The sequence below is a fragment of the Sminthopsis crassicaudata genome, chromosome 3, assembly GCF_048593235.1.
Source record: "Sminthopsis crassicaudata isolate SCR6 chromosome 3, ASM4859323v1, whole genome shotgun sequence".
Classification (NCBI taxonomy): Eukaryota; Metazoa; Chordata; class Mammalia; order Dasyuromorphia; family Dasyuridae; genus Sminthopsis; species Sminthopsis crassicaudata.
The window spans coordinates 651,498,225-651,508,313 of record NC_133619.1 but is presented as its reverse complement, the minus strand read 5'-3'; the positions used below and the strand labels follow the sequence as shown (position 1 = coordinate 651,508,313).

The 10,089-nt window shown below is 66.3% G+C and overlaps 1 protein-coding gene across 1 annotated transcript; it reads right to left on the bottom strand.

Annotated features, from left to right (window-relative positions):
- Positions 1–78: 78 nt before the first annotated feature.
- On the bottom strand, positions 79–8,755 carry SLC17A7 (solute carrier family 17 member 7). The gene is made up of 12 exons (XM_074308159.1): positions 8,598–8,755; positions 5,112–5,370; positions 4,644–4,762; positions 4,406–4,520; positions 4,144–4,231; positions 3,802–3,888; positions 3,563–3,705; positions 3,156–3,305; positions 2,768–2,900; positions 2,487–2,597; positions 2,271–2,398; positions 79–1,564 (listed from the first exon to the last, which is right to left on the bottom strand). The coding sequence occupies exons 1-12, from the start codon at positions 8,657–8,659 to the stop codon at positions 1,211–1,213; spliced, it is 1,749 nt and encodes a 582-aa protein (XP_074164260.1). The 5' UTR covers positions 8,660–8,755; the 3' UTR covers positions 79–1,210.
- Positions 8,756–10,089: the final 1,334 nt, after the last annotated feature.

Here is a 10,089-nt window from a genome sequence, read left to right as displayed (position 1 = left end):
CTCGGTGACGGAGGGGAGCGCTGGGGGTGCTGGGCAGGGACGGCCGACGGGGAAGGAGGCTGGAGCCGTGCCCAGGGCTACGTTGACACGACAGTATTTTATTTCGACCGGACCTGCACACACTCACACACTCACAAACTGGCCCCTGCACCCGCCCCCAGTCGGGTCCTCCGGGACCGTCGTCAGCCTTGGGCTAGCAAGGGAGGGGCCACGGCTGGAAGTCCCTCTTGCTCAGAGGCCTTGGAAATATGCTTGGGAGACCCCTCGAAGACCCCCGATCTGGAGGCTGGAGGCAGGGGAGGAATAAAGTGCAAGAACTAAGGGAAGCTCAGCCCGTCTCTGGGGCCGCCGGGGCCCCGCAGCCCGAGACTCGCTGACTAGTGGCGCCAGGGGAGGGAAGGAGACTCGGGGCTCAACTGCAGGGGGCTGGAGGCCGCCCTTTAAAAGCTGAGAATCCCCAGCTCGGGTTTTGTGGAGAAACTCGGAGGCTTTGCCTGCCACCGCCGGGCGCTGGGGGGGGGGGGGGGCGGGTAGCTTCAGATTCAACTCTTACCACTGAAAGGGGGGCTGGAAAACTGGCGCCTGCTTAGCAGAAGAGGGCCCTGAAAACAGCGGGGGCGGGGGGGCACTGCTGGGCGGGCGGAGCTGGAGACCGCTGCGCCCGGATGCAAACGCTGGTGAGAATCCATCCCGGGACCCGGAGGGAGCGGGGCGGGGGGCGGGGCCCTCCCCTGTGATTGGCAAAAAGTCATCGGGGCAGCGGGGGAGGGGGCGGGCCGAATCTCCTGGAGGGACTTTGAAACTCACGAGGAAGGCCGCGGTTTCTAAGGTCGGGCCGGAATCTGAAGAGGGGGGGGGCCGGGAGTGCCCTCTCCGGGGCATTTACCGGGACGGCCTCGAAAGCCTGGGAAACTGAGGGACACTTTCGAGTGCGCCCTGAAGGGGCCGGCCTGGAGCCCGCCGCTCCGACCGCGGGAACCAGGAGGCTGAGGAGGGAAGGATGTGCTCGGGGCTTATTACTGGGACGGTGGGAGCCTCAACAAGCCGCGAAGGCAAAGGGCAGGGGGGGCCTAGAGACCCGGGGGCCTTGGGGAGGGGTCTGGAAACTGCCAGTCCGCAGCCCTGCGGAAACATCGAAGTGGGATCTGGGGTGACTGGGAGACTCGAAACCACTGGGAATGGAGTCCCGGGCCGTGGCCAGCGCTGGGCGTCAGTAGTCCCTCGGGGTGGGGGGCCAGGCGGGAGGGGCGGGACTCCTCCCCGTGGCCCCGTAGGAGGGCGGGGGCCCGGGGCCCAGCGCGGGGCCCGGCCCAGGGGGGGCTCCCGGCGGAGCGGGCTCCCCGGCGGCAGCGGCGTAGGAGAAAGCGGGGTCGTCGGGGCCGTCGCTTTCGTCACTGCTGCCCGCTAGCTGGTCGTGCTGGACCAGCCCCGACTTCTCCTCGCTCAGCTCCTCGGGCTCCGCCCACGGCTGCTTCTCTCCCGAGGCGAAGATGCCATAGAACAAGACTCCCCCATAGTGCACCAGAGAAGCGATGAGGAACACCGACTGCCACTCCTCCCGGGTCTGCCGGCCGGACGCAGGCGGGGGACGGCACGGAGAGGGAGCCGGGGACCGGGAGAGGGGGAGGGGGGGAGAGGGAGAGAGAGATGGAAGGGAAAGGAAGAGAGATGGAGGGGAGAGGGAGAAGGGAGAGAGAGGGAGGCAGGAGGGGAGAGGGAGGAGAGAGAGGAGGGGGAGAGATTGCGGGGAAGACCGGAGACAGGGAAGGGAAGGGTGTGGGGAGAGATGGTCAAATGCAGCAGAGAGGGAGAGAGATGCGGGAAAACAGGCGAGAGAAAACAAAGGGGAGAAGGAGGGAGACATAATGGGTAGCCTCCGGTGGGAGGCAGAGATAGAGGAGACAGAAACAGGAGAGATGCAGGGGACAGAGACGGAAAGAGCGATGGGGAAGCAGCAGGTGTCAGCAGAGAGACTCGGGAGAGGGGAAGAGAGGATGAGGGACGAGGAGAGGAGGAGGAGAGGGAAGGGGAGGAGGAGAGAAAAGAGGACAGGAGCAGAGGACGGGAGAAAAGAGGAGGGCAAAGGAAGGGAGGGGAAGGGGGGAGAAGGAAGAAGAGGAGAGGAGAGCAGGAGAAACAGGACACAAGGAGACAGAAATTGGGGAAAGAGCCAGTGAGATTCCAGGAGAAACAGTTGAGTAGCCAGAGAACGCAGGAGAATCTAAGGCAGCGTGAAGAAGAGGCGGGAGGGGTGGGCGCCGCGCCCTCACCTTGTGCTTGGTCATGGCCCCCACGATGATGGGACACACCATGCCGCTGAGGGTGCCCACGCCGTTGGAGATGCCCATGAGGATGCTGGCGTAGCGCGGGGCGATGTCCAAGTGGTTCACGTTGAAGCCTGGGGGCGCCAGAGCGGCCTGAGTCCCGCCCACTTAGAGAAGGGCCCGGCCCCCTCCCCCACACCTAGCCCGACCCAGGGATCTCACCCGAGATGGCGAAGCCGCTGAAGCCCACGGCCAGGACCAAGAAGGAGATGGCCACGCCCTTGGAGTGAGAGTAGCCGACGACCAGGAGCAAGGTGGCCTCCATGCCGAAGCCTGCGGGGACCCAGGAGTCCTGACTGGCCCCTCCGGGACCCTAGGCTGGCCCCCCCACTGGGGAGCTGGGGGACCCGAGCTAAAGTCGAGGGACAGGAAGAAGGTCCCTCCCCCTCCCCAGGTAGCGGGACCCAACTCCGAGCCCTGGCACTGCCCCGACGGCTTCTCACCCCCGCAGTTCATCATTTTGCGGACGTTGGTGGTGGACATGATGTGGCGGCTTCTCAGGAAGTCTGCGATCTGGCCCCCGATGGGGACCACTATAGTCATGACGAGGTGGGGCAGCGCGGACACCAGGCCCACCTGCGGAGGAGGGGGGGGGGGGAGGAAGGGGAGAGGCGGGGAACGGGTTGGACCAGTTTGCGCGCGCGCGGGAACCCTCTTTGCCCTGGTCCCGCAGTGCTCCCAGGACCTCCCGGAGCTCCGGCGGATCCCCGCGCTACTCCTCCTTTCCTACACTCGACATTCCCGGCTCTATCCCGGGCCGATACCGAGCAAGGTCCTTTCTTCACCTCGGGCAATCGGGGATGCCAGGGGGTGGGGGGGCTGGGGGCCCACCTTGCTGATCTCAAACCCGAAGACCTCCTCAAAATAGGCGGGTTGAGAGATCAGCAGCAAGTAGAAGGTCCAGCTCCGACAGAAGTTGGCCACGATGATGGCGTAGACGGGCATGGACGTGAAGAAGCGCCGCCAGGGCGTGCTGAATTTCTGCGGGCCGAGAAGGGGCTTAGAGGCAGGGTAGACACGGAGGCCGACAGCACCGGGCGCTCTCCTCTCCCCGGTTCGGATCGCGGAGGACTCACGTGTCTCCTCCTCCTCTCCCCGCGCCGCTCCCGGCACGTTCCTCTCCCCCTTCCTCATTTGCGTTCCGTCCCTGGGAAGTGCCCCTCGGGCCCTAGGCTCCCCCCACCCCGTGCCGTCCTCCCTTTCCCCCTCCAGGCCTGCCCCGGGCGCCCCAGGCTGACCACGAGCGGGTTCATGAGGCGGGCGCTCTCGCCGATCGCGTCCTCGATGTACTTGCGCTCCTCCTCCGAGATGCTTGGGTGCTGAGCCGGAGACTCGTAGGACACCAGGAGCCAGAAGAGGTACCAGAAGATCCCGAAGCTCCCTGGGGGCGCGGAGGAGAGGGCCGGTGAGGCGGGGAGGGCCGAGCCCAGCCTGAACGTGTGCGCCCCGGCCCAGGCAGCCCTCGGCTCCCGCTCACCATAGACGTAGAACACGGAGCTCCATCCCGAGTACTGGACCAGGACGCCGGCGAGGGGCATGGCGACCACCGCCCCAGCGTAGGAGCCTGCGGGACAGGGCCGGGGGCCGGCAAGTCAAGCTGGAAAGCCAGCGCCGTTCCTGCCGCGGTAGCCGGACGCCCGGCGGCCCCCGGCCCTTCCCTGCGGAGGCCCGATCCTGCGCCCCTGCCAGGCACCCGAACGCCCGCTCCGCCAGCCCATCCGCCTCGGATCCCGCCTCTCGCGCCCCAGCCCCATCTCCTTTGCCAGTCAGCCCCAGCGCACTGTGCCCTCCGCAGCCCACGTCGGCCCCCAGCGCTCACCGCAAAAAGCCGTGGTTGCCAGCCGGCTGCGCTCCAGAGGCGGTGCCCACTTGCTCCAGATCCCGTGGCAGGCCGGGTACGTGACCCCCTGAAGGGGAGTGGGGTTAGGGTCAGGGGTTTGGTGGGGATCTATCTGGGAGGGGCGTTGCTAGAAAAAACGGGCCGAGGGCTCGAAAAAAGGACCACTCCGGGAGGGTGGGGCCGAGGAAGGGAGGTCCTTAGAGGAAGGGGAGCGGCCTGCAGAAGGGGGAGGGGTTCGCACCTCCACGAGCCCCTGCAGGATCCGCACAAAGATGACGCAGCCGTAATGCACGCGGGCAGCCGAGGGGATCAGCATGTTGAGCGTGGACGTGGCCACTATGGCGAAGCCGAAGACCCTGGCGGGAGGAGAGGGGCGTGGCGGGCATGAGCGCGGCCCCGCCCCGAGCGGCCTTTAGCCCCGCCCCTTCCCTCCTGTCACGCTCTTCCCTTAAGCCCGGCTCTTGCCGCCCCGCCCCCACCTGTTGGCCGCAAACTTCTGGCAGATGAAGCCCCCGGGAATCTGCGTGACGATGTAGCCCCAGAAGAAGGAGCCGTGGATGAGGCCCACGGTCTCGGGGTCCCAGTTGAACTGAGCTTTCTGTAAGACACACAAGAGACCCCCCCCGCAGGGAGCCGGTCAGCCTCCATCAGCGTTCCTCGGCCCCTGCTCTGGGTGCCGGACGCTCCCGCAGCGTCTGCCAGCCCCAGCACTTGGAGTTCTTTGATAGCGAGTCCCCGGGAGCCATTCCTGCGTCTTCCTGCTCCGGGCATCCCCGGGCTGCTATCACCGGGCCGCGGCCTCTGTCTGCAAGGCTCCCCTTCGCACTGGCTTACTCCCAGAGCCCTTCGCGGCTCCTCTCTGGGGGTCCCTCCAGCCTCGGGGCCTCCCCAGCTCTCCGACTTCCCCCGCCCAGCGCCTCTAGTCCCGTGAGCGCCGAGGCCCTTACCTGCACGGTCACGTGGCCGCCCTTGTGCACCGTGCTGTTGTTCACCATGGACACTATGGCCACGCCCAGGTTGCAGCGGATGCCGAAGCTGATGCAGAAGCCCAGGCCGCTCATGACCGCGATGACGTAGCGGCGGGGGAGCCCCCAGCACGTGCAGTCCAGCACCGGCTTGGGCCGGGCGGCCCCGCTGGAAGCCACGGGCCGGCCCTCCTCGCTCAGCTCCAGCGTTTCCGCGCCCTCCTGCCGTTTCTCCAGGAGCCTGGGCCGTGGAAGGCGGAGCTGTTGTCCGGGCCTCTCTTCGGGGGCCCCGGGCGAGCCGGCCCCTCTCCCTCCGGGAATCCTCAGCCCCCCCCCCTTCAGGGACCCAGGTGTTCCTTCCCTCCCACTCCTTCTTGGGACCCCAGCCCCGCCCCCTGGAGATTTCAGCGCTCCCATCAGTCCGTGCGCACAAGAAGCAGGCGGGCATCCTGGGCTGGCCAGTCCCGCGGTGGCCCCCGGAACAGTCCCCGAATACGTGAGGCAGGAGCGGGGAGGGGGAGAGGGCTCTGGGGGAGGGGGTGGGGAAGCTGACGGCCCGAGCGCTCACGTCCCAGCGGCCCCCGCGCTGGCACACACACATTCCCAGAAAAGTACTCAGCAAGCCAAGGTGTGAAGGAGGCTGGCGGGAAGGTGTCGCAGGAACAGCTGTTTCTCGGCTGGGGCTGATAAAAGAATCCTTCCTTCCTCTGCCCTTTGCTCAAAGCTGACCCCTGCCGTGAGCAAGTGGGGCCGGGACCCTGTCCCCACTCCCAGTAGCCCCCGGGCCCTGGTGTCTGGGCCCGTCCTGGGGGTTTATCACAGAGACAGATGGGGCGCTCCTGTGAACGGGGGCGGACTGTGAGCCTCGGATGACGCGTGTATGAGCTGGTCCAAAGACAGAGACACGGAGATTCAGAGAGACAGAGACGAGGGATGGAAGGAGAGACAGCCGGAAGGGGGGAGACCGCCAGAGAGGGAGAAAGTCTAGGACCGCCCACAGAGGGAATGGGCAGAGACGGCAGGTGTGGAGAAGACTGAGGCACGAGCCAGAGACAAGACAGAGAGAGATGGAGCGGGAGGAGGGAAGGAAGCTGAGCCAGGAGAGAAGCTGAGAACAGATGGAGCCCGCGAGAGACGGGGGAGGGAGAGAGAGCGAGCTAAAGAGATCCTGAGAAGAAGGGGACGGCCGGGATGGGGGAGGGGACTCGAGCCCGGGCTTAGACCCCGCGGGGGGAGGATACGGACCTCGGTCCCGACGGGGGGGGGGTAGGGAGAGGGAGGAGAGAGAAAGCTAAAGAGAGCCCCAAAAGAAAGGGACCGTTAGCCGGGTCGCGGTGGGAAAGAGGATAGGGGCATGGGCCCAGATCCCACTGGGGAGGGCCACGCAAAGGACGGCTCCACAGAGAAGGGGCGGAGGCAGGAGCGAGGGGCTGCAGAGACTGAATGGAAGAGACAGAGCGAGAGACGAGGGAAAGGGGGACATGGAGAGAGATACAGGAGATGCAGGGAGAGGGGGAAATGCAGAAGACAGGGAGAGATAGAGAGATGAAGAGACAGAGACACGGAGAGATGGGAGAGAGATACAGGAGACATAGGGAGAGGGGGAAATGCAGAAGACAGGGAGAGATAGGAGAGATGGGAGAGACATAGGGGAAAATGAAGATATGGAAAACAGGGAGAGATAGGAGAGAGGCAGAGGAGACAGGGAGAGATGGGAGAGAGATACAGGAGAGACACAGAGAGATGGGAGAGAGACACAGGAGAGATACAGAGGTGAGAAGAGTGGGAGACAGATACAGGAGAGATGAAGATACAGAAAACAGGGAGAGATAGGAGAGACAGAGAGACAAGAGAGATGGGAGAGAGAAGATACAGGAGAGACATGGGGAGATTGGCGAGATGAAGAAAGAGACCAGATGAGAGCAGAGAGAACAGGGATGGATATGGGGTCAGAGAGACAAGGGGGGAGATAAGAGAAACAGAGACAGATGGAAAAGGAGAGAGGAGAGACGCACACACACTGGCCCACAGCTAACGACCAATGGTAAAAGGCACTTAGGGACCCAGGCAGCCTCAGCGCAATGCAGGGCTCCACTGTTGGGCCTCCACTACCATCAGGTGACCTTGAAATGGCTCCTGCTCTTTCCTGGGACTCAGTTTCCCTCCTTGCACAGTAGGAGCAAGAAGCAATTCTCTCCCTAGGGCTCCCTCGCCTCCAGCCTCTCGGTGGGCCCCTCCCAACTGCCGTCTGGAGCAGAGTGGCTAACAAAATGTCCAAGGTCAACCACCAGAGGCAGGCAGGAACCTAGGCCCCCCAGCTCCCAGTCCCAACTTATTGTGGAGTGTCGGGTTCCCGGCTGCGGTGGCTCATCGATCGTCCACCGCGCCGGTGGCCGGGGTGGGGGGGTGGGGGGCTGCGGCTCCTCTCAGCTTCTCCGGTGTCACATTTCAGCCCCAGCTAGGCCTGAGAGACATCCCTCTGAGATCGCTCCCTCCCTGCCTCCCTCGCCCACACAGCGCCCTCCAGCCCGTTACCCTCAGTTCTCTCCCAGGGTCTCATGGGGGGGCCGAAGTCTGGGCATCCCTGGTTACTCCCCGCCTCGTCCTCACCCCTCAAAGACCAGAGCTGGGCCAAAACGAGCCATGACCCACCCTCGGGGGAGGCTTCAGAAGGAGCAGACAGTGATGGAGACAGTAGAGAGAAATAAGCCGGAGATGAAGAAGACAGAGACATTGACCCCCAGGTAGATAGAGGCAGATCTGGGGAGATGGGGTCCAGAACCCGGAGGCAGGGACAGGACCTGGGGGTAGGAGGTTCCCTTGCCCTCCTGGGCCTTGGGGGGGGTGTCTCTCTCCCTCTCCTTCACACTGGAGTATTTTGAGCGGAGTGTGAAAGGAGGTGAGAAGGAAGGAGGGGCGGATGTGGGTGTTTGCTCCGGGCGGCCTCCCTGGGGGGCTCAGAAGTGTCTAAGCTGCTAGACTCCATCCTCCCCACACCCCCGTTCCCGCTTCAGGCGAGGGCCTCAGGCCCTTCTAGGCTTAACCCCCCTCAAGGACACATGCCCCCCCCTGCAATCCGCTTTAGCTTGGATTAAAGGGAGGGGCCGAGGGGGACAGAGACGCCCAGAGACATCCAGAGGGGGCTGAGCCAGGGAGATAGCTTTCGGGAGGGAGAAAGGAGGGACGCCCAGAGGTGAGAGCACGCAGGAGAGGGGAGGCCGAGGCGGGACGGGGGGCCCCTCAGCCGCCGGCCAGAGACACGGAGAGATGGGGGGAGAGCCACGAAGGAGAGGGTAGAGACCGGGAGGAAAAGACAGAGACAGGGAGACACCGCGATGGGAGACAGAGCACGAGAAGGGAGAGGGGCCCGGGTGGCGAGGACAGGGAAAGAGGACGGGGGCAGAGGGCGAGACCCGCACAGGCAGGAGCCCCAGTGAGCGCTGTCCAGGGTCCCGGGCGCTCACTCACCGGTGGAGGCGGCCCAGGGCGCGGCCCGCCAGCTTCCGAAACTCGTCTTGCCGGAACTCCATGGCCCCGGCTCCGCTGGCTCGGCCCGGCCCGGCCCGGCCCGGCCCAGCCCGGCCCCCCGCTGCCCCCGCCCGGCTCCGGCTCGGGCTCCGGCTCCGGCTCCGCTCCGCTGCCGGGGGATGTGGACGCCCCCTGCCCGAGCCCCGGCGGCAGGGAGGGAGGGAGGCGGGGCTGCCGAGACTCCTCCCCCGCCCGCCCGCGCTGCCACCAGTCCCCGGAGTGAGCGGAGGCCGGGCCCCGCCCTGTGAGGGGACCCCGGAGGTGGGCGCTGCCGCCGTGGAAGACGCCCCTAGTCCGAGGTGCCCTCCCCCTGGTCCGACCCCCTGGGTCCGGTCCTCGGAGACCTGCTCCTCCTTCTGAGTCGGCCGCCCCCCCCTTGCCCAGGACTCCAGTGAAAGTCCCCCGCCCCGCCCTCCGAGAGACTCCTCCTGCCACGGGGAGCCCCCAAGATTCCGAGAAGCGATGCCGAGCGTTTGGGGGACCTTCGCTGCTAAAGCTCCCTGAGGGAGCCCCGCGACCGAGCCGAGAGCCCCGAGCTTCTGAGCCCTCTCAAGGACCCCCGGGAGCCTGAGACCTCGGTGCCTGAGACCCCGGTGCCTGAGACCCCCGCTGCCTGAGACCCCGGGAGCCTGAGACCCCGGTGCCTGAGACCCCGGGAGCCTGAGACCCCGCTGCCTGAGACCCCGGAGCCTGAGACCCCGGGAGCCTGAGACCCCGGTGCCTGAGACCCCGGGAGCCTGAGACCCCGCTGCCTGAGACCTCGCTGCCTGAGACCCCGGGAGCCTGAGGCCCCGGGAGCCTGAGACCCCGTGCCTGAGACCCCGGAGCCTGAGACCCCGGTGCCTGAGACCCCCGGGAGCCTGAGACCCCGGGAGCCTGAGACCCCGCTGCCTGAGACCTCGCTGCCTGAGACCCCGGGAGCCTGAGGCCCCGGGAGCCTGAGACCCCCGCTGCCTGAGACCCAGGGAGCCTGAGACCCCGGAGCCTGAGACCCCGGTGCCTGAGACCCCGGAGCCTGTGGCCCCGGGAGCCTGAGATTCCGGTGCCTGAGACCCCGGGAGCCTGAGACCCCGCTGCCTGAGACCCAGGGAGCCTGAGACCCCGGAGCCTGAGACCCCGGTGCCTGAGACCCCGGAGCCTGTGGCCCCGGGAGCCTGAGACCCCGGTGCCTGAGACCCCGGTGCCTGAGACCCCGGAGCCTGTGGCCCCGGGAGCCTGGGGACCCCGGGAGCCTGAGAGCAGACCCCCAGCGTCTACGGTCCTAGCTCCTCCTCAGAAGGTGCCCCCTGCATCTGAGACCCGCACCCCTCCACCCCGGCTCAGAAGCACCCCCCGAGTCGGAGCTGTGTTCTCAGGCTAGATCGAGGTCCAAATCCCTAGATGCAAGCCTCGGAGGAGCCCGGCGTCCGTGCTTTCCTGGAGGCCGTCTGCC